The sequence below is a fragment of the Natrix helvetica genome (genome assembly GCF_964273705.1).
Source record: "Natrix helvetica genome assembly, chromosome: 2".
Lineage (NCBI taxonomy): Eukaryota > Metazoa > Chordata > Lepidosauria > Squamata > Natricidae > Natrix > Natrix helvetica.
In genome coordinates, this window is record NC_138552.1 from 105,688,220 (window position 1) to 105,713,193 (window position 24,974).

The 24,974-nt window shown below is 40.2% G+C and overlaps 1 protein-coding gene across 1 annotated transcript in view; it reads left to right on the forward strand.

The window, feature by feature from the left end:
- The first annotated feature begins 3,020 nt into the window (after positions 1–3,020).
- SHB (SH2 domain containing adaptor protein B) overlaps positions 3,021–24,974 on the forward strand; it is a 143,612-nt gene continuing 121,658 nt past the window's right edge. The window contains exon 1 of the mRNA XM_081941304.1: positions 3,021–4,288. Within this exon, the coding sequence (XP_081797430.1) occupies positions 3,572–4,288 (717 nt within the window). The 5' untranslated portion in view covers positions 3,021–3,571. The remainder of the gene's footprint in view (positions 4,289–24,974) is intronic.

Here is a 24,974-nt window from a genome sequence, read left to right on the forward strand (position 1 = left end):
GACTTTCAATCTGTATTCCTTCTGGCTTTTCATTTCTGTTTCATAAAACCTAATGGTGCCTTGGCAGACAATTAAAGAATATATTCTCAGTGGCAATAGATTTAGTCCATCAAAACTAGATTAATTTTCAAGCCTGAGAAATCCCAAGAATGATAAGCGGGAAAGGAGGCACAGCCAATCCAAAGAATACAAACTCTAAAAAGCAAATCACATTATTGGATAAGCATATTGCATTTGAGAGCAATAGTTGAAACAGTACATGTGAACCTGAATAACAGAAGAACAAGCATCTATTAGAAATATGAAGACATGGAAATATAACTGATTGAAACCCTGTAAACTGCTATGTGTTAAAAGTGTTGTTTTGAGGACGAATTAGCCATGCTCACCAGAGGCATTCCAGTTTTTCTGCTAAACATAAACACTCTCTGCTTAAGTATAGGGGAGCTACCCACAGGATCACAGAGAAGTGGGCAGGTGTCAATTATGCATTTACATATTTCTTGCTCCTTCCTGCTTTTACCAATGCTAAACACCACTCGATGAATAACAGGTAGATGTGCTGGTTTTGTTGTTTTCTGGTTTATCTTCTGCCATGTTAATTTTTTTAAAAAATCCATGAGCTAAACAGACATATAAAACAGCTACCTTCCTTGTAGAACATTGTGATTGCTGCCAATTTTTGATAAGGCTGAAGTGGTAAAATCTCATGCTGGTACAGCACATTTCTTTATCTCTTTCACTTACAGCTCGCATCTGCATGAGGCAGTTAGTGGAATCGCTAGATTCCATTTGTTATCACTAATTTGCTTTAATAATGGATTACTTTGGAGCTGTAGAAAGTTACCCACCAAAGCTGAATGAGTGACTTTGGGCCATTCCCCCCCCCCTTTCTCAGAACAACCTACTTCCTAAGGTAGTTGTCGTGGGGAGAAAAAAAGTGTGCTATACATGCCTTAATACATGCCAGAATGAAAGGCATAACATAAATCTAGAAACAACAAAAAAGCTAAGCTATCAACCACATGTTCGAATGTTGCATGAAACCAAAACCAGAGTTGCTTCGATAGTGAGATGAATGACGTATAAATTAATAAATAATAAAACCAAATCAATGTTTTATTCAATGTGGAAACTCCCCTCACCCTCCAGCAACATACACATTCACTCATTCATTTGTTCATTATATTTATATGGTCATCTACTTGTTATAGGTGGCTTGCAAGCATTAAAAACATAGTACAGAAAATTTTTAAAAACTTTTTCCAAAACTGCACTTGTCTTTCCATGCAGTAACTTACAACTGCTGTGGCAGAAGTCCTTGAACCCCTGGCATTTCAGGCTGTACAATTGCTTCAGTGGTTGGAGCAGCCTTTGTTTGCACAGAAAATAGCGATAGCACTTAGACTTATATACCCCTTCACAGTGCTTTACAACCCTCTCGAAGCGGTTTATGGCATCAGCTCCCAACAATCTGGCTCCTCATTTTACTGACCTCGAAAGGATGGAAGGCTGAGTCAACCTTAAAACCAGTGAGGATCGAATCCCTGGCAGTCAGCAGAATTAGCCTGCAATACTGCATTCTAACCATGGTGCCACCACGGCTCAGTGGAGGTAAGACTTCACTGTGAAGTCCACCTGTCACCACAGTCTTTTCTATAGCTAACCTGCATTCCCATTTTACAGATTGGAGGTAGATCAATGAGATGCCTAAAGCAGTAGTGGACCTAAAAATGACATTTTAGCCATGTGGGCTTTAATGCCTTTACTAGCTGTCTTTATAAGATTATCTTCATTCCTCCTCCAACCTTCAATTGAGCGATTTGAAGATCCCAAAAGTGTATTTTTGTACACCTGGCTTAATAAAAGTCAAAAGATAAAGGTTCCCCTCACACATATGTGCTAGTCGTTCCCGACTCTAGGGGGCAGTGCTCATTTCTATTTCAAAGCCGAGCAGCCAGCGCTGTCCGAAGACGTCTCCGTGGTCATGTGGCTGGCATGACTAACCGCCAATGGTGCACGGCTGTATCTTCCCACCAAAGATGGTCCCTATTTTTCTACTTGCATTTTTTACATGCTTTTGAACTGCTAGGTTGGCAGAAGGTGGGACAAGTAACAATGGAGCTCACTCCATTATGTGGTGTTAGGGATTCGAACCACTGAACTGCCGACCCAGCGTCTCAGCCACTGAGCCACAGTGTCCCTCCTAATAATAAAGAGTGCAAATATAATAAAGATATGGCAGACAGCAGTCCAGTTCTGCAAATCGTATTTCAGAGAAGGCTTTGTGCTCATCTTGCTAATTTCAAGGTGTGCTAATTTTTGTCGGCAAAGCACAGAAATCCGTCAGGCGGCAGTTGCTCTCAGTGATGGAAAAGGAGAATGCCAAGGAATGAAACAGCACCTGCTATTACTATCCTAAACCAGGAAAGTTTGAACATGAGTAAAGTATTCCCACATCTTCAGTTCTGGAAAATGTTCTGGATTGAACGAAGACTTAAAGTGTGGGTTTAGGCAGATGCCTTGTTCGCTCCGTGCTCCTGACCGAAAACTACACGGAGCAAACATTTTAGTATGCGATTGGGCTTGTGCATTCACACTCCAGCAGGTTCCTCATCCTCTGGTTTTTTTAAAAAACTGATGCTGTTACAGGTGCTTCTCCAAGGACCTGCAGGACCGCCATTCGCGTACGCACAATGACAACCGAAGATTGGGAAAGATCATAGCGCAAGGTGTAAGCAAACCAACTTCGGCACCGCCGATCGGCTCTCGGGCGGGGAATATCTCCTCCACGACCCATGCTAGGGGGCGATCGTCTCAGGGACAACCGCAACCGGAGAGCCGTCCTATTTGGAAATTCCTCGCTTTCAACGGCAAAGGTCGCCCGCCAGGAGGAGAAGACACCCGGCCTCCTCCTCACTCCTTCACTCTCACCGCTTGAGAAGAGGGCGGGGACATTTCGGTGCTCAGGCCCCTCCCCACCGGTGCGTGCTCAGCGTAGGCCCAGCTGCCTTGAGCCGGGCAGGCAGGCAGGCAGGAGCGGAGACCAGCGCGAGAGGACGCGCGAGGCAACCAGCCGCGAGCGCGGAAGGGAGTCTCTTTCAGGAGCTTGGATACGGCCGTCCGGGCAGGGCCGCGAAGGAAGGGCGCCGGGGAGGAGCCGTAGCGCGGCGGCGGAGGAGGAGCCGCTGCAGCCCCAGCCTGCGTGCGTCAGGTCCTGCGGGCAACTCGGCAAAGTTCAGCGAAGGCAGGAAAGCGGCGCCTTTGAGGCGAGAGAAGAGGCGAGCCCAGCCCAGCCCGGAGCGAGGTCGGGCGGGGGGCTTTCCCAGTCCTCGCTTTAGAGGGTGCGAAGGCATCTCCCCGGGGGGAAAAGTTTTTGGCGGGGCCGAGAGCGGACGGCTGGACAGGAGACGCGGGTCCCATGGAGGGACGGGAGCTTCAGGAACAGCCGCCCGAGCCGGAGGGACGCCAAGGCGTGCAGCCCTGAGCGGCGGCGCACGGTTCCTGGGGTCTCCATGGGCGCCGGCGGCGTGCTTTAGGGAGGCAGACGGCCGCCCGACTCGGTGCCGTCATGGCCAAATGGCTGAACAAATACTTTAGCCTGGGCAATAACAAGACCAAGAGCCCTCCGCAACCGCCCCGTCCGGACTATCGGGACAAGCGAAACGGCACGGCGGGAGCGGTAGGCGGAGGGCATCACAACCACAACCACAACCATCACCACCATCACCACCACCACCACACGTCGCCGTGCTTCCCGCGCCACGACACCAGCGACCTGCTCCGCGCCTACCGCGCTCAGAAGGAGCGCGACTTCGAGGACCCTTACAGCGGGCCGGGCTCGTCGCTGCGCAAGCTGAGAGCGCTCTGCCGAGCCGAGTATTGCGCGCCGGAGGAGCTGCTGGTGGAGTCGGCCGGTCCCAAGCCCTTCTCGTCCTCGTCCTGCTGCGGAGGCGGCGGAGGCAGCGGCGGAGGCAGCAGCGGCGGCGGCGGGAGCAGCGCCGCCGTCGCCTCCACCCCCACCCCCACGGCTTCGCCTCAGCTCTTCCGCAGCCACAGCGAACGCCGCGCTGCCACCCCGCCCGACTCCGCGTCGGTCAAGTACATTTCCCCCAAGCACCGGCTGATCAAAATAGAAAGCAACGAAGGTGGTAAGGGCGGCAGCGGCGTCCCCATCACCTGGAGCCCGCCGGGAATTGGCGGAGCCGGACAGAAGAAGCTCAACAAGTGTGGCGAACAAGGGGAGGGCGGCGGCGGCGGCAGCGTCTCTTTAACCAAGAAGGAGAAAGTAAGTGGAAACAATCCCCCCCCCCCCCGGTCCTCTAACCTACTCCTGTCTTTGAAAACGGGAAAGGGACGGCCTTTTTTTAGGTCTGGTTCTCACGTGCCACGGTGAATTGCTGATTTTGCAACCCTGGTTCTCAGAGGCATTTGTAGGATTTTCTACCCACGCACTAGATTGCTGTGCAATTGTTGATTAACGCTCGGATGCATGAACTTTAATTACATTTGAGAAGGCTAGGGAAACTTCGTGGTATTTTGCTTACATCAAGTGCTGATTCACACTTGCCTGATTTTCACGTTCAGGCTGTCACATCTCTCCGTTGGAGTGTTTATAATGCAGCCTTTTGTTAGTGTTTGGATGAGCAAACTGCTGTTCAGAAGCATTATTTTAAAGGTGATGTGAAAGTGCTTTCTGTGACATGAAATCAGTTCAGGCTTATTTGAGATCCCCTCCCACCCCCACCCCCACCCCCATTAAATTTTTGGCACATTTATGTGATAGCCAGTTAGGTGTAATGGTTAACACCTAATAGTGTAATAGTTAAGGTAGGTTCCTAAATCCTAGGAAATCTGAGTTCTAGTCCTGTCTTAGGCAGGCAGGCAGCTGGTGACCTTCAGCCAGTCACACACACTCAGCCCCGAAAAGTAGGCAATGGCAAAATACTTTTAAAATTCTTGCAGGGAAAACCGCAGGGACTTGTTCAGACAATCATCTGGAGTCAATATGACTAAAAAAAAAATACCTGTGGACTTTAAGGTTTAAACTAAACCCTAGAGTATGCATACCGTATTTGTTTTGGTAGGTAATGTGCTAGGAAAGAACATCAGTGTAGATGAAAAAGACTGATGGAGGCTGAGAATGGGAGTGAGTGTGAACTAGTTAGGGCCAGCTATTGCAATATTTGTAATTGCTTGAATCAATTGTATGCAAAACTGCATGCGTGAACAAGGAACAGTCCCTTTCTTCATGGAGGTGCGGACTCCTGAAAAGTATTTGTGCATATGTGTATATTTGGACTTTGCCCTTATTGCATTCAAGGAGTGGAGTGCATGGTGCTAAGTATGGCTTATCCCATAGTATTCACATCCCCATTATTGTATAAGTTATGTCAAGCGACATAGGCATCCTGTGAGCTTCATGGCTGAATCAAGAGGTGAACCTTGGTCTTCCTAAGCAAATCTGCTATGCTGGATCTACTTCTGTCTAGAAATAAATGTGTGTGTATTAGTGAACTTTGTCAGCTTGTGTGTGATTAGACAGAGGTTTGTGCTACTGTTATAGAGCCTGAATATGAACCAATTTCTTACTGGAGACACATTGGTTAAGTCAAATTTTGTGGCCTCACATTTCCTCCTTTAATACACATTATACAGTTGTCTGAACTAATACATTGTGAAATGTCAGTATGGATCTATTTAAAAAGTCTTTCTGATATGGATGCTCTCTTCATTCGTTCCTCATAGGAGAGAATACTTTGAAGTATTTTTTTTTTCTTTTTGCTGGGGAAACAGTTAATAACAGTGGTTCTGAGAGGCATCTTTTCTTCTGAGAGGCAGATACTATAGATGAACTATTAACCCAAGCTTCAAACATTTTAGAGTTTACAGCTCCTTCTCTTCTTTTGATGGATGCACTCGATGTCACTGGGCTGTATTTAGGCAAGCCAGTTAAAATTGGTTATGGTCGGTTTTGGAACTTTCTATCTATTTTCATATCCTGTGAAGTGTAATGGGGACTGTAATTCCCCATCTGAAATATTACAAGTGGACACCATTCACCTTTTTAATTTTTTTCTGGCATATAAGAACAAATTGGTTGGTGACTCAGCTGCTTTATATCTGCCTAGCTGAGAATCCACATGACTTGTTGAAATTGTGGTAAGAGTACGCAACAGATAGTGGTTGCATTTTCAGATCTCTAAAAGAGAAAAGAAACTTCAATCCCCCAGATAAAGTTCTAGGGAAACAAGGTTTGTTTATACTGCAATAACCTGAGTCATATGAAAATAATTCTAACTGCTTGAGTCACTATTGATGGGTTTTTTTTTAAGGAGCAAGCATTCAATCATGTGCAGTGTCAAACTGCTGTTGCACGATTTTTTAAATTTTTATATAAAATGCTTGTGTCAGCAGTTTTTAGGAAAGGTAAAAATATGTTTTAATCCATTTGGGTTTTAACTTTAACTCTTATATGTAGTATGTTACAATATGAAAAACATTTTAATACTAGCAATTTGTTCATGTGGAATTTTCATCTGTTCCCATGTTTTTGACATTCGTCAGAACCAACATTTTTGAAAAATGCTTGTGTTCTAACAGGGAGCTTCATGGCCGTGTGTGTGTGTGTGTGTGTGTGTGTGTGTGTGTGTGACTGTGTATGAGTGTGTGTGTGTAGATAAATACAGATACATGTACATGTATATGAGAGAGAGGGGATGTGGGGGGAGAAAGATCACCTTGCAGATAATCCTACGGTTAAGGCAGATTTCATAACTGCTTGACCAAAATTCAAAGAACAGTTTTTAAGTCAAGACCTCTTCTTACCCATTCTTTTACAACATTTATTTCTTCAAAAAGAGGCATTCTGCCTTCAGGGGAACACTTTCCACATAGGCCTGAATGGAGAGGCATTGCTGCTGCATGCCTACTGTGAATTACTGCAGAGCTGCCCTGAAGATTTTGGAAAAGGTTCTTTGAGTTGTGCTCCATTCTTTCCAGCTGCTGGTCAACCTGTTGAGCAAGAGAAGATCTCTATATTGGGCTCTCTTGTGATTTTTCTTAAGTGGTACTGTAGCAAGGACAAATGCAATTTTATTTTTAATTTAGTTTTAATTTAAGGCTACAGAAAATGAGAACAGGCTGTTTTAATTAATGTTTATTAAAAGTTTTTTACATAGCTAAAAGACAAATACAGAAGTATATAAGGAAAAGAAAGAAAAAAGAGGAAAGAATACAATTAAAGAAAGAGGAGGTGGTTAAAGAAGCCACCTGTGGGCCCAATTGACAAAAGAAAGCTAGAACCATATTGGTTGGAAACATGCGGAAGAGGCCTTCATCCTGCAGTGGATAGACAATAGCTAAAATGATGGTGGTGGTGATGATGACGACAAGCTCATTATCTTTGTACCTACTTAGCATTATAATAATACTTTCAGCTCCTCATTCAGTTTTTTTTTTCAATTGTCAAGTCCAGAAACCATCCGTCACCATTTCACATTTTTCCATTTTCAGAAAATTAGAACAAAATTCCTAACCAGTTACCCATGACTCTGTTGGAAAAGCCATAACTATGTTATATATTACGTTAGATTTTATGGTACAGCTACAGTTCTAAGGTATTTAGTTTTTATTTACTTGGTAGATTTATCTTCAGCTTTTCTTTCAGTATCTTAAGTACATAGTACTACCTTCCCAATTATTTTTCCCAAAAGAATAATCTGTAAGGTAATTTGGGCCGGAATATTTTAGAGAAGTAATTCAAGGTCACCCAGTAAGCTTTGATGACTGAAAGTGATCCTGAACCTGGATCTCCTAACACAGGGCTGTCAAACTCGTGGCCCACGGGCCAGATGCGTCTCGTGCTGGCCACGCCCACACATTATGTGATGTCACCGTAACACCGCAAGTTTGACAGCCCTGTCCTAACAACATTTAATTTTTATATGACACCAGCTGTCTTGGCAGTTCAGTATCTTAGTGCAGATTGCTCCTTTGCTTCGTTAATCCAACCTATCTAAATATAGAGAACATTTGTAAAAATAAACCACCTCTCCCTTATTTAATGGGACAAAAATTGTTTGGATCTGGATGGATGAAATATTTTTGTTGTGGTCTTGCTTGAAACTACATATCTAAATGAATGAAATGTGTTTTTTTTCCTTTTGGGAAAGTATTATGAACTAATTGCTGATGTGCTTCCATGGAATTCTGCATAGCATCACTTCAAAAAAACGGGGGACTGTATCATCAAATACTTATCAAAAGCCCTATTCTTTTTTGGGTGGGGGGGACTTGTCATATAATCCCAGTGGGGCTAGTACAAGAAATGATAATTGTGTAGGTCTCTGAATTGTGGTTCTCAAAGGCAATGGAGACAGTTATCTGAGACAGTACTGATATTTCATGATTCCACTTTTGATCTGAATGTGTGAATCTGTCTTATTTAGAATGAGGTGATGAAGGTCCAAACTAACCCTGGTTTTGACTTCTCTGGTTTCTAATAGGCAGTTGGAAGTTGGTCTTCTGCTCAGCCATGTGGGACTGTTTTTTAAAGGCATGAATTGGAGTCCTTTGGAAGAGGCAGCTGCTATTTTCCATCATGTTTTTTAAAGAACAAAGGACATTTGGGCTTTTAGGTTTTTCAGAAAGATTCAGGTAGATGTAAATATGTGGACTGTGTACATAGTTCCTTAATTATATCCAGATTAGGAGATAAATAAAGTGCAGAGAAACAGATGGTGATAAGACATAGAAATACCATGGAAATAGGAGAAAGGGGGGAATTCACAGAGGTAAGACAGAGATCAAAGTTTAAAGGGCTATTAACAGTTGCAACATATTTACGCTTCTGAAGCTTTTCAGTGGAAAAAGGCAGTATCAGAGCAAGCGAATGCTAGAGGCATAAATAGAAAAAAGATTGCTTTGCTCAGAAGTACTTCTACATAATTACCAAATGTTGAAATCACTTCTAGGTCTGTAACTTTTGTGTCAAACTTGTATCCTGTAGGGTTTGGAGTCCTTGCCTTAGCTGTGAGTTCAATGTTCTTGGCATATTAAGAAAAAAATTAAGTAGAGTGAGAAGCAGTTTTCCTTAATGGGAATCGTCAATCAAAAATGGTGGTTTTGAAGTGTTCTGTAGAAGACTGCTGAGAGTTATTCAATAAGAGATTGTAAAAAAAAAAAAAAGTAAATGTTGCAATACTTAACTCCATTGTCTTCCACACTGCTCTTTTTTATTTTCATAGAGGTTTCCATTCAATGGTGAAATTCAATTTTTTTTTACTACCAGTACTGTGGGCGTGGCTTGGTGGGCGTGGCAGGGGAAGGATTCTGCAAAATTTCCATTCCCACCCCACTCTGGGGCCAGCCGGAGGTGGTATTTGCCGGTTCTCCAAACTACTCAAAATTTCCACTCCAGTTCTCCAAAACCTGTCAGAACCTGCTGAATTTCACCCTTGTTTCCATTGGCTTGCCTCAGATTTACAATACAATTTTTACAAGTTAAATGACTTGGAAGGGGCCTCGTAGGCCATCTAGTCCAACCCCCTGCCCAAGCAGGAGACCATTTCTGACCAATGGCAGTCCAGTCCTTTTCTTGAAAGCCTCCAGGGATGAAGCTCCCACAACTTCCGAAGGCAACTTCTGTTCCATTGGTTGATTGTTCCCCATGTCAGAAAATTCCTCCTTATTTCCAGGTTGAATCTCTCCTTGTTCAGTTTCCATCCATTGTTCCTTGTCTGGCCTTTCATTCAGAGGCTTGGCAACTGACTCGCGTTTATGATGGCCGCAGTGTCCCAGGGTCATATGAAACACCCCCCCCCCTTTTGTGACCTTCTGACCAGCAACTTCTTCTCCTCCGTTCCTGATACAGTGGAGGTATTTGTAATTCTTTGCTTCTTTTGCAAATTTCTCCCAGGATAGAAGCAAAAACCATTCCAATTAAAAAAGGAGCACCTGGCTCTCTGCTGCCCTCAAGAGACACCAAGAGGAATAGCAGCCAATAGCAGATGGGCCACTTCAGATCAACAGTATTCCCCAGCCCTTCTTCTAGACCAGTGGTTCTCAACCTTCCCAATGCCGCAACCCTTTAATACAGTTCCTCATGTTGTGGTGACCCCCAACCATAAAATTGGTGACGCGGTTCCTAAGACCATCGAAAATATGTGTTTTCCTATGGTCTTAGGCGACCCCTGTGAAAGGATTGTTCGACCCCCCAAAGATGTCCCAACCCACAGGTTGAGAACCACTGCTCTAGACTCACTCAACAGAACTAGAACCCCAGTGCCAAAATCAGGCAAACTGGGAGAGTACCAGTGTCCTGTTATAGATATTAAAAGCTGCTGAGAAAGTCAGAAGTATTAATCAGGCTCATGCAGTTCTTATGTGGTCCTTCATCTAAAGTCTTATTGATTCCACCATTTTGCTGAAATCCTAAACTGAAATAGGACCATATAATGAGTATCTCTAGCTGGGTCTTCAGAAGCCAGCAAACAATTAAGCTAACATATTTAATCCAAATCTTGGCTTAGTACATAAAAGTAACTCATTGATAAAAGCAGTGGGTAATAATAAGTATATTACTACCAATATTAGCATCACTACAGGTAGTGCTTATCTTTCAACAGTTCATTTAATGGCCATTCAAAGTTTCAACAGCAGTGAAAAGGACATGACTGTTTTTCACACTTATGACCTTTGTGGCATCCTCATGGTCACATGATAAAAATCCACTTGTCGGTCACTTGGTCATATGTGATCACTTTGCAACCTTCTTAACAAGCAAAGTCAATGAGGAAACCAGATTCTCTTAACAACCGTGTTACTAATTTAAGAGTTCCAGTGATTTGCTTAACAATTGTGGCCACAAAGTTTGTTAAATGGCACAAAAGTCACTTAACTCTCTCAATTAGCAACATAAATTTTGAGCTCAATTGTGGTCGTAAGTCAAAAGACTACCTATAATTGTCATTTATGAACATATGTTAAATTATCGTTACAACAATGCTGTTCCGCAGCAGTCCCCAACTTTTTTGGCACCAGGAGCACCGGTTTCGTGGAAGACAATTTTGGGGAAGATGGTTTCAATTTTGCTCGCTCACCTGCCACTCACTTCCGACTATATGTCCTGGTTCCTAACAGGCCACGCACTGGTACCGGTCCATAGCCCAGGGGTTGGAGACCCTTGATTGTTATTTCTTCTGAAATACAATTTGAAGGGTCAGATTGAGAGGAAGAAGCTTCTTTAAAACCAGGTCATGAGTTCATGTTGCATAGTATGTTCATCTAGTAATGGATTATAATTCCCATTGTTCCCACCCAGCATGACCATACTATAGTACAAAAATTCAGAGTAGTTTCTTTGGAGTAAGACTGCTACTGTACAACTCAATCCTACACTCATTAAAATGTGTTGGGCTATGATTTTCATCATTCCAAAGGAAAAGGAAAAGATCAGTGCAGGAGAGTAATGATTCTGAAAGAATGAAACAAAATGTACTGGGATCTTTTGTACTAACTGCCCTCCAAGGTCCCCTATTGAGGATGGTGGGAGTAGTAGGTTGATAAAAAACTTCTCTCACAAAGGGCAATGAAGGACAAATGTAATCTTCCCTGAAACAAACGTGAAGTAAACAAGAACATACTTTCATGCCTTTATCATTTCTTTCTAACCTGAGTACAGAAGGAGTGTGCCCACAACACACGGAGTACATTTTGGTATGCAAGGGTGTATAAGAGAGTTGAATTGTATGATGACATAGTTCTTTGATAATTCTGAGTTTACTATTTCCTGTCCATGTGCAATTTCACCCTTCCACAGAGACAGAAAATTAATGTTAAAGTATTTTATTGCTGTCTTAGTCATACACCTTTGAACCACTGGAAACAATTCTTTTTAAGGAAGGGAGCGGTTGTGCTAGAAGAATTCATATTGCTGAGGTTTTCTTTAAAAAAAACCTACATAGATTTTATTTGTATTTTAAAATAGAGCACGTTGATTATGGTGCAGAGCTGTAAAGCGTTAATACCAATCATTAATAATGGCAATATGGATCATCTCATGATGAGGACAGTTGACAGAGTTGAAGAGATGAATCTACCTATCCTATGAAATTGTCTTACAATGTCTAAAATTTGTTTTGAAATCAAACTTGGGATTGTCACAGTATCACTGCCAATTATTAGGCCAAATATAGAAAATTGGAGCGTATCACAAACATCACATGATTCTGAACCAACTGTGTTACACCTGAAGATATAAACCAAATACGCTGAAAAAAATATTCTGAGATATTAACATGCAAGTTGAATAGGGAGGGATGTGAGGTAAGGATCTAGGAAGGTCTGCCTCTTTTTTATTGTTGTTGTTGTTGTTGTTGTGTGCACTGTCAACCAGATGTTAAAGGAGGACTAGGGCATTTTATCCACCTATCCAATCCTTCCCAGAACCTGGGATAGACAAATGTTGATGTTTGATGGTGTTAAAGGTAAGGTTGCTGGATGTAAGTTGTTCCAAATAAAGCTGACTTTTACAATTGACTGGTGGTGATTTTGTCAATGCCAATGACATTCAAGCGGTGCTCCAGTTGTTTCAGAATTACACCCAGGTGCCCATTACTGTTGTCACTATCTTTGCTTCCGTTTGCCACAGTTTTTCAATTTCTCTTTGCAAGTCTTTGTATTCTGTTACCTTCTCCAGTTCTTTCTCTTCTATTCTGCTGTCTCTAGGTACTATCCAGACTTTTTTGTCTGTCTTATCAACAGTTGTTAAGTCTGAGGTGTTAATGTGGCAGGCGACTGCCTGTTTGAATTCTAAAGTCCCAGAGCATTTTAGCTTCTTTATTTTCTATTTCTTTGTCTATTTTATGGTCTACCAGTTTTTGCTTACAGGCAAATGATATTTCTTGCAGATTTTCCAATGGACCATTGTTGTTACTTTGTCATGCAGTTTTTTGTAGTCAGTCTGTGAGATCTTGCAGAGGATTATCAAGTGAGCCACTGTTTCTTCAGTTTTTTTGCAGGAGCTGTCTGTTATGGTCTTCTCAATTCTGGCTTTATACATTTTCTTATTACTTAAATAAATCAGGAATTTGCAGGTTGCATTAAACAAGTTCAAAAAAAGTGCCCCAGCAAACTTTTAAGTTAATATAACTGTTAACATGATGATGACAACCCCCCTATATAGAAAAGTATTTTCTAGAACATTTAACACAGGTTCTGTTAATAAAAATGTTATTGTTAATTTCTATGTTTGTTTTGCTGATAATCCTTTTATAAGCAATTTTGGGTGGCCCTTAAATGATGAACCGTTTTGAATGTATCTGTTATTATTAAATGTATCTGTTATTACTAGCCTGTAGGTAAGGTATGTCTCACTTTTTCTGTTGGACTTATTGTTAATATCTTTTGTCCATCCTCTTGATTTGGTTGGATAGTTTATTACTCCTTGCTCAAATTTTATTGAGTAAATACATTTTTTTTCATATGAGTTAGGTGCTTTGAAGTTTGAATGGGCCAAGGCTAAAATATTTTTATTTTAAAAAAATACTGAAATTGTGGTAGATAATCAGCTGTGCTAATTAAACAAGCTTTTAAGTCAAACTTGAAGGATTTTAAAACCATAAATCAAAATTTGCTGCTGACAGTCTCTATCTGCAGCAAGAATTCTCTAAACTTTAAAGACATGGAACTAACAATGGAACTTTCCTTACTTTCCTGTTTAGAGAGCTATTCCTCCAAACATTTGTGGGAGTTAACTTCCTGAGTATTAGCATTCACAAAGGAGAACTACAAATTATTCCTGCAAATATTTTCTGTTTCCTCCTTTACAGCAAGGAGATCTCTGTGGATTTTCTAGTGCATAAAAGAGGTGGAAAAGTCCCATCTCTTTTATGAGATTTAATAACAATTTGCAAATTAATAAAATGTTCTAGAAATACTTGACAAAAGTCAAGTACAAACTTGGTACTTCCTATTAAGAGTAAAGCGATAGAGCAAGATATATACCGTAATAGTTTATACATGTTTATAAAAATTTTCAGTGTTAATTTGTTACTAAACCTCAGGTCCTACAATACAATATTGCAATCAGGGTGGATAAAAATCTATGTTTTTTTAAAAAAAATTAAAAAATCAGATTTTTTTTCAAATTTTAAATTGGATTTTTTTTTACTTACATTGGATTTTTTATTTTTATCAAATTTATGTTAATAAAATGCTTTTGAAGTAAAAATCTAAAGATAGATTTCTATTTAAGATACAGTAATAATTTAGTTTATTCAACATGAAATGGAGCTTAGTTATGTAGCATGATGCTGTATATTCTGCAATATTTACATTTTTGGTAAATTCACTCAAAGAATCCAAGCTCTGTGAGCTGAGATAATATGCACTGCCTTGATGCATTCACACAATTTCACAGTAAGCATGAGATAAATGATAAAATGAAGTTCAGGAATATTCCTTTATCCCATTGTTTTGCAAATCTGTGTACACTACAAACTGTATGATAGTTTGAAGAGAAATGCATCTGTACCACCAGGCTCTAAGTGGGAGGAGGAAGGGCAAGCAGTAAAAAATGAAAGTGAAACCTTCTAAGCAGCTTATAAATATAATATTAAAAGCACCTATCATTTCAGATCCATCATGGCACCTGTTAGCGGGCATCCATTCACCTACTGCCTACCATGTCCCTTATCATCTTGTGTCACTGCCATATCACCAGCCGTCCCATTGAAGTGAATGGGACTGTCAACAGTCAACGCTGAGAGACAGAGATGACAATTGCGCTTTAAAAATTATTATTTAAATTGAGTCAATTTAAATCAAGCCTTTTTACTAGTGATTTAAATAATGATTTATATCGACTCAATTTAAATCAAATCCACCCTGATTGAAATAAATGGTAGATCTGTGCAAGGCAACTTAACTTTGTCTTGATGAATCTCGCTCTCATCTTAAAACCTGAGTTGCCAATTTTAAGTGTAATCTGCAGTAGTCAGTAGAAACTTTTTCCAGTTCTTGGATCTTCCAGCAGCACCAGCCAGATAAAGTGTAGTGTAATATATGGCCATTTCACTTTGCTCCTAGTAGCAAATAGTGTAATGTTGCTTTGTGTGTAGTTCACTTGAGTCTTTGTGGAAGCAAAGCAACCTTTTCATATTTTATATGTACTGTATTATTTCTGTAATGCAAATTTGGCTATAATCTGTGAGCTCTGTGTGGTAAAAAATATTCATAAATTCCAAATAAATGGCGATAATTTGAACATTGTTGTCTCTTCGAGGAATTATACCCATTCTATCTTTATCAATAATTATGATGGATAAGTTTGAGTGAGAGTTAATAGTTGACCATAAGGTTACTCTGTGAGCATCATAGATGAAAGGGCTCAATCCACTTTTCTCCAGTTTTAAATCTGTTACTTTATTCATTGTTCCATATTTCCTAAACATTCACTATATGATCAGATGAGAGTATGTTTTTTGGAATATATCCAAAGCCTATGAACTATGTTCCTTTATTTTTGATTAAGTAGGTCAGTTCAGCTGAGTCATCCAAAAAACATTTCAAATCTCTTCTTTTTCACTTTCCACAATTCTAATATGGTCTTCCAACTCTAAATATAAAGTGTAAATAGAACAGTAATGGCTTCACTAGTTGTTCTTTTGAATCACATTAATATAGAAATTCATCACCCTAGGCCATAATATGGTTAATATAATTGATTTTGTATGATAAAAAAACCCATCCATTGTAGCCTGTAGACCATGATTTCTCACTTAATGAGTTTAAAATAGGCATTGTTGCTTATGCCACAAACTATGGCTAAATCAGAGCTTAGTTTAGTGTAATGTGCAGACTGGTTCTTGTATCTAATTCAGTGCTGCCTTATCTGGTAATAACTTGTCTTCAAGATCTTCAGAGAGCCTTCAAATTTGGTTCCCTCTGGGGAATCCCTATTTACTTCCTGCAAAGACAACCAACAATAAGCCTCAGAGTTGTAGATGCATTCTCTCATCTACGTAAGGACATGGAATTTAAAGTTTATAAACAATGCAAACAAATTGGGATTTCGGCCTCAGTTTTCCTTGTACTGCTAAACTGAAGTTATTCTGAAATGCAGATCAAAGGTATTAGAATTTTCTTCCTTCACGAATACTGTGTAGGCAGGTGGGGTGATTTCTATTCTTTTTCAACTTCGCCCCATCCAAATGTCATATATGAAAACTTAGGGGCACATCCAGTGAGGATCATGCTGACCAAAGCTGATGGGAGTGGTAATTTGAAGAAAATCAAATTGTGGAAGGCTACTCTATATATCAGGGCATGATTGGTTTAATGCAGTGGTAGTCAACCTGCTCCCTACCGCCCACTAGTGGGCATTCCAGCTTTCATGGTGGGCGGTAGGAGTTTGCTGTAACTCTGTTTTATAAATTTTATAAAGTAAAGTTACTTCCCTACTTTATAAATCACCATTACTGTGGAACTGGTGGGCGGTTAGAAAATTTTACTACTAACAGAGATACAAAAGTGGGTGGTAGGTATAAAAAGGTTGCCTACCCCTGGTTTAATGGAATATACAGAAATAAGAATCCATGAACAGAGTTTAGAAGCAGAATAAAATGTATTTAATTTTAAAATATGCATATTGTAATTTTTTGTCTTTACCTTAAACTCAAAAAGCTTGATTCTTTAAAAAAAACACCTATTTAAAGGAAATTATTTGTCTGCTTTCTTTGGTATTGTCTAAATGTGCCATGGGTTAGAAGAATGCTTTTTTACTTGCTAGATAATTCCACTGATAGGTGAGGATTCGGCAAATCCAAATTTGAAAGAAGCTTGTTAAATAACAGCTGTTGTTCAAGGGTCTCCACATTTGACTATTATAACCTATTGACTATAGAATCAGGCTACTCTTCTCCCTGCCTTTGAAGTTTCTGACATGTGTTTATTTTCATTGATCTATTGAATGACTAGACTCCCTATTGTCAGCAACTGGCCTGATTCAGTGCCCCAATCACCCCCTCTTGAAAAATATGGTAATGTGGGATAGATGTTGAGCTGGCCTTGAATAGTTAATAGGGTATTATCTGTAACTTTAAGTGGATATTATCTATCATCTATCTATCTAGTTATCTTGCTAGCCAGCTATCTATCATCTTTCTATTGTCCATCTGTGTGTCTGTCTCAGAATAAATCAAGTTTTTTTGTCTTAAAGCTGATATTGCAACTTTCTAAAGAAACATAAGAACAGAACAGTATTTAGGTTGAACCGCACAGATTATATTTCTACTGTTTTGACCAAATTTTGGTCTTTGGCTGTTGAAACTGAAGATTCTATCGGATGCGGTTCTAGCATAGATGGAGGAAGGTCTGATTGGGGATGGCTGGTCTTAACCGGTCTTTTCCAGTAAATGCCAGGTTTTTGACATTCAGTTGTGTTGAATACACACAGAAAACCTTGTATTTGTTGATGTGGATTTTTTGCTTGTTTTTCTGATATCCCAGAATGGCTTAGAGATGTTTCCTTGGCATCCTTTCATTCACACAGGAGCATACAGGGTCAAGAAGTATAATTGTGTCATGTGCCTGCAGGCCAAGGTGTTGCAAGGTATTATGAAGTAATCACTTGCTGTGTGCTTTCTTAACATGAACGTGGAAGGCTGTGCATGTAAGAATAATTTTATGAATAAGAGTGTGACACTTTCCTTACTAATAGGAGCTTTGTCCATTTCTAGGCAGTAAGGATATAAATCGGGGAAGCAGTCATTGCTAATATGTGTTTTGTTTGGAGGGGAAAACCCCTATTTAGCAGAGGGCGAAGAATGTTGGCTAGCAAGAAGGGATTGAGCACCCCTGTTCATCCTCAGTGCCCCATTGATGATTCAGTTTATTTCTTTGTAAAGTCTTTGTAAAAAAAAATAATGTGAGAAGTTAAAATCTGCCTCAATTTTAGGCTGTATACTCGTTTTCTTCAAAACTTGTCTCTACGGTTTCAGACTACCTTATTAGTTCTGACAACTTAGTCTTTATTAAAAATAGTATACACTTTTTCCCCTAGCATTTCTCTACAAGTGCCGAGTCCTCTTTTTTTCCCCAGATCAACGGAGGGTTGTTGATTCACTGGTTGTGACAAGAACTGACGGACCAGCTTGTCTCCTGAGCCTGGTATGGGCTGAGAGAGAGCGATCAGCCCAAACTCATCCAGCTGGTTTTACTGCCTAAAGCAGAAATAGAACTCACAATCTTCAGTAACCCCATGCTGGTGGGATCACTGTTGCTAATAAACTCAAAAGTGGAGAGTTTTATTTAAGTTTAATTAAGAGTTGTTGTAAAGACAAGCATGAGTAGCCAGCCAAGTAACCTAGGAGAAGGAACTTCATAATCACCCATGGAAGAAGACAATAGCAAAAAGTTCTGAATTGCTGTGCCCCCCCCCCAAAAAAAAAACTGGCCATAGTTGAAATGCTTAAACAAGTTTAGATGCCAGATGCTGGGTTCCTCAGACAGGAAGGGTTACTGAGGAAAAACACTAAGCCTCCATTAGTAGATCTGGAGGTAATGAAATGGCCAGTCAGAGCTATAAGGGATTATATTGTAATCAATGTATTGGAATCAGCCACTTTAAATCAGAAGATTGTATGATAATTCAGGGTATAACTCCATCCAAAGAATGAAGAAACAATGATGTTCAAAAGGGACATTAGTGTATCTTCTCAACTCTAACCCAATAAATGTTCATATCTATTAAAATAAATAATGTATATCAACATCAGTATTAGCTAGATGGATAGCCCTAAGCTCTTTAAAGTTGTTGAAGAAAGACCATTAAAGTGCCACTTTAACTTTAACTTTAACTTTTATTTGATTTCTAGACCGCCCCTCTCCCAGAAGGGACTCGGGGTGGTGTACAGTCATATTAAAACAATAAATATACATAATATAAATATAAAAAATATAGATGTGGCTGGAGGAGGTAGCAATAGTTTACTGTACAATAGTTAAAGTTAGATTTAAAATTTTAAAAATTTAAAAATACATTAAAAAACATCCCTAAGAACTATCCCAGGATAAAAATATTTGCCAGGAGGTATAAATGGGACTATAAATGGGCCAGGCCAGCTAATTGGAACAGGTGAGTCTTAAGTTTTTGTCGGAAGGAGCGGAGGTTGGTAGTAGTTCTGATATGGGGGGGAGGTCATTCCACAGGGTTGGGCCCATCACAGAGAAGGCTCTGCTCCTAGGCACCGCCCGTTGGCATTGCTTGGTGGATGGCACCCGGAGGAGTCCCTCCCTGTGAGAGCGAAACACCTCTGTTAATAAATATGGAACAATATTATATGGCCAAGGGATCAGAAAGGTTTGGTGTGTATATTCATATATCTGAAAGAAAAAGGAGAACATGGAAATTACCACACCAGACTACTATTGCTAAACTAAATTTTGTGTATGATCTTACAAAGAATATAGCCTTTCAGAGAGAGAGAAATGCGAAATAAATGCAAATATTTCATTAAAGGTGGAGTAACATGAAATCAGACAGCTAATGTAGGGTAGACAATGGAGACATACAAAGATTTATTATTTAGTTTATTTCATTTTGTTTTATTGCAGCAGGAACTTTGACTGTAAAGTCAAGCTAGAATATGAAATATCTTAGGGCTAACCTGTGTGCCACTATGCTTGATTATTGAGGATTCTTTTGCATACCTTATAATGATCTAGAAATCATTATAAGGATTGAAATAAGAAAAGGAGAGGGTTCAGACCAGGGAATTGAATGGGGCAAAAGTATATAATTGTCCCCATATATTTTAAGACATAGTGAATGCATTAGAAGATTGGCAAGATTGAAAACAGTTGGAATCACAATAGAAGGCCAACATACTAACAATTTGAGACCTAGAGATGAAACCATTTCATTTGTTCAAAGAAATTGGAATGGGGAAAACGAGTTCATGTTATTAAGAAGCAGTGACGTGCAGTCAGGTGAGGCAAGTGAGGCACAGCCTCACCACTCTCATGAAAAAAAAAGTAAAAGTAAAAAGCTGAGCTAGTTGCTGCCTCACCGTGGATGACTCTGCTTAACCTCACTGGTGCTCTCCCTCCCCAAGTGTAGTGACTTCCTCCCCAGGCCCCCATTCATTTCTCTCTCTCACACACACAGCTGGATAAAACTATATAAAAATCTAGTCCAGCTTCACTGATTACAAGTTTGAAAAGGCAATGTGGCTCCACCTGCAATCAAACTACACTTGGGGAGGGAGAGCACAAGCGAGCACTGAGGAGACCACAGGAGGCAGGAAGCCAGGCAAAGAGCCATGCTGTAGTACACACACTTCCCCCCAGCCTCTTTCTTTTGGAAGGCTCGGCTTGGCTCCCCTCCGGCTTCTCTGCCTCTCCTCTCACCCCAGCCTGCCAGCAGGAGGTGGTGGGTGGGCTTTATTGTGTTCCAGGCATTTCCCACCCAGACAGCAGGCTGCATTTGCAATGGTGGAGGTGTTTGGGAAAGGCAGCAGGGGAATGGGGGGGGGATGGCAGAGGAGCTGTTTTCAAGCCACTGGAAAAGATATCCAATCCAACTTTTTTGTGTGTGGGGGGGTTGTTTGAGAGTGAGTGAGAGAGGGAAGGGGTAGGAGAGATAGTCCAATCCAACTTGTGTGTGTGTGTGTGTGTTTGAGAGAGGGGGAGGAAGGGAGAGAGGGAGGAAGGAGGGGAAGGAGAAGAAAAAGAAAGAAGGAGCAAAGGAGAAAAACAAATGCTGTCCCTTTAAATTGGAACTGAGCATGCCTGGCTGTGGAATTATGGGAGTTGAAGTCCACAAGTCTAAAAATATTTGAAACCCAGCACTGCGTCAGTGCCTCACCAGTCATAAACCTCACCACACATCACTGTTAAGAAGACAAAAAAATATAAATCCATATATTTAGGGAATTGACAGAGAAGTGAAGGTGGTGTTTAGTTAGGACGTGAAAAACATTCCACGGCATGAAACAGTTGGCTTCAGGTTGTTTTTGCTCAAACATAAACATTGGTGTTTTGATTTGCACAAAGAATAAAATGGAGATTTTTTTAAAAAAACAGCAAAGGACATTTATTGCTGGCACAAGGTTGCAGGAGGACGTCGCAGCCGAAAATGGTGCTTGGGAGCCCATTTTTCCTGGCAGAGCACTTAAGCCACCACAAGCACCCCCGACATGAGTGACGTTGAGCTGGCCATGCCCATCCTGATGAGGCACTCAGTGAAATTGACTTTGACACCCCCGATCTAGATGTTTAAATACAAGGACTCTTTGACTGTAAAGCCAAGCTAGAATATGAAATATCTTAGGGCTAACCTGTGTGCCACTATGCTTGATTATTGAGGATTCTTTTTCCTGGCAGAGCACTTAAGCCACCACAAGCACCCCCGACATGAGTGACGTCGAGCTGGCCATGCCCATCCTGATGAGGCACTCAGTGAAATTGACTTTGACACCCCTGATCTAGATGTTTAAATACAAGGACTCTCTGCAATTCTTTTCCACGAAAATAATCATAGGAGAAAAGGGGACTACAACAGAGGACGATATTGCAACGGAAGCATGCCCATTATAAGCTGACCCAAACTTTACTGACACTGTCTTTTAGTGACCTCTGGGAAGAGAGGTTTTGTATTATAAAAATATTGTTGACAGCACCAGAGAGATAATACGACCTTAAGTAGATTATCTGAGCAGGTATAACTGTAAGTGGCCAGATATGTATTCAGTTTCCACCACATAAAAGGCTGAGATATTAACACTTGCCCTCTTCTGTGACACTGATTTTGAGATGGTGGAAGACATTGCTTATAGAATAAAGAAAGCAATGTAAGAAATTTCCCTGCAGTTAATCAGGATCCTTGATTCCAAGGACCAAGCTTTGGCATATGAAATTCAGTTCCTTGGACTTTTCATACACTCAAGAACTTGTATAAGACCAAGGTTTTGAAGAGGCATTTTTTTTAAAAAAAAGGTTTTTGCACTCTGCAAATCTCCAAAGAATGGCCCATTTTTCACAAAAACGGGCCCATTCTTTTTTTAAAAAAAATTGCATGCATAGCCTTTAGGAGGCTTATAGAGTACTCCTGGGGGCTGGCTGGGCAAAATTGAGCAAAAAACTGTCCATTTTTTCACTCGTTTCTGCCTTCCCCAGTCCCCAGGAGCTCTCTGAAAGACTTCTACAGGCTCTGCACAGCTATTTTGGTGAAGGGGCAGGGCTTCGGGAGGCAAATAAATGCTGTATTCAGTGTATAATACGCACCCAGATTTTCAGCTTCTTTTTTGAGGGAAAAAGGTATGTCTTATATTCCGAACAATACAGTAGTTCTTTGATTAATTTTATTGATCGGTTGATGGAGGGTTTGGGGGGGCTGGGGTTAAGGAAAGATGGGTAAGCTTCTATGAGCTAGCACACTTAATAGATGACAACAAGCAAGTGGTGTGTGTGTGTTAAACTACCTATCACATTCTTTGCCAAGATGGAAGAATTAACTTCCGTGGATAAAACAAATGATGAATAGGTTGGTCTATGTATACAAGATTTTTACTCTTTTCTGAGAATTTAAGAGAGGGTTGTTTTTCTATAGTTTTCATTTGCTCCTTCCCCTTTATTCTAAAAGCCAGGGAAATTATGGAAAGACATTTTAAACTGGATTATACTAAAATGGTTCTGCTTATTATAATACCACTGGTTTGGGTTTCTTTTGTGATATTGATAATTTTAATATAGCACAGAGGTGGACAATTGTAACCATTGATTGCAATGGTTTCTAGCAGTCATTTGTAGTACCAAAAGCAACAAAAATGGTGATGATGTTGATGAGAATATATAATCCACTTTCATTGCCAAGTCAGCTCTAGGCAATGTACAATATTAATAAAACACTACAACTTTGACATTTAGAATAAAGGTTGTTGAATTGTGGTGGTACAGTTTTGCTTGGTTTGACTTTTGGGGCTACTTTAAGACCTCTGCGCGACAGACATCTTTTCATTAAAATGAGCCTTAATGAATCACATGATGATTGCTAGGGAAATTTAATAACCCAAAGATAGTGATTATGGTGACAAATCAAGGCACATCCTACCTTATCGAAACTCCATCTCATTACCTAACAACAGAATCAGGTTAGGTTTCTCCCATAAATTCGGCCATTGCAGAGTATCGCAATGGTTCCTTCTAGAGTGGATATAATGTGTTTGCCCTAAATTATGAAAATGGAATTCCTTTAAATGCAAAACCACAATGTATCAAATAAAATTAATCTAGTTCAACTATTTTATCACTTGCATGGGAAAACCTGCTTGTTCAGTTTTCCATAAGATGCTGAACAAATTAAGAAGCAATATTTGTTTGCAGTAGATGGGCAAATTAATACTTCTTTCCTTACAATTACTGATAATATTCAACTTTTCATAGCATGAGTGGAGGTACATCAACTACTTGAACTCAATCAATCAATTTATTATTACAGTCATAGACCAGAACCCAGAATAAATAAAAACAAATATACAATTAAAAATTCTAGTATAAAATAATAAATAACAACTAAAATATATAAGAAAATCCAGTCTGTCAATTATACATGGTGTGACTATATGATAGTTGCAGTCCATAACTGTGTGGCCCATTGTAGATTTAACACTAAAAGGGAAAGGACTAAGCAGTGCAAAGGGTTTGCCATAATTGTTATATAATATCACTATGGTGGAGAAGACACATTTTTGTGACGAATCCACAATGTTGCTGCGCTGAATCTGGCCACCTGCGCTATAGTTAGGAAATATTATCAGAATAATGGGAAGCCACAGTATAAATCACTGGGAATGAAGAGACAATGATGGCAGTACATTATACACAAGACTTCAAGGTCTAAAATTCTTGTGTTGTTGATTTAACATTTGGGGGGCGGGGGAATCTATGAATTTTGATTACTGAAACTTACACATTTTTAATTACAGGGTGCTTCAATCTGTGAAATAATGTATGCTTTCCTCACAAGAACCTATAAGTCAGACAATAAACCCTCTAAGAGAGGGATCTAGTGATTCAAACAAAGGTGATTCAGCTAAAGTAGGATTTTATTTTAAACAATGTTTGTTTGGATAACCTGTAGGGAGCTTGAAGCATACTGTATTGCCTCCCCATATGGTAGTACATTTAGCTTACATAGCCAATTAGTATTGCTAGTCATCTGAGCAACGTAGATTGAAAAGCAAAACTGTGCTATAAGGATGCACCCCATAGCACCTTTTTATAATTTCTTTTAAAATCTGTTGGGAGATCCAGTTATCCAGTTATCCAGTTATCCAGTTCAAGACCTTCCAAAAGATCATGAGAGCTGGAGCCATTTGGACCACAGAGGGAAACCTCACTCCAAAAGCTGGCACCACAACAGAAAAACACCTTGAATAACATGTGGAAGCATATTGGAAGCATAGTGGCAACTAGGGGAGCTGATGAAATAGGGCTGTCACATGGGGATGCCAAAGAAGCCCACCTTTGCTCAAGCCATTGTCCTTACTATATTATTTAAGGGAAGAAAACTTCTTGCCTTTCCCACATCTTTTATAATTTGCGCCTCTCTGATTATGTGTTGTAGTTTTTTGATGTAAAAACAGTCTAAGTAGAACTATGTTTTATTGGATGAGAGACTAAGAGCAAATCTTATGGGCTGGGAATTGGGAAGTCAAAAAACCATCCAGAAAAAAAAGTGGTGGAAAACTACATCATTGTGTCCAGGTAGTGATCAAGAGACAAACTCAGTTTGAGGTAGTATTTACCTTATTCAGTAATAGCAGCTGCTATCAGGATCTGGCCTGGTTCATCTACAGATTACAGGCCATCAGGAAATTGGCAGGCTGTAGGCTACATTGGGAAATTGAAAACACTTTCCAGATAAGGACAGTAACACTCCATTGCCAAAGAACTACATAATAGAACTTGAG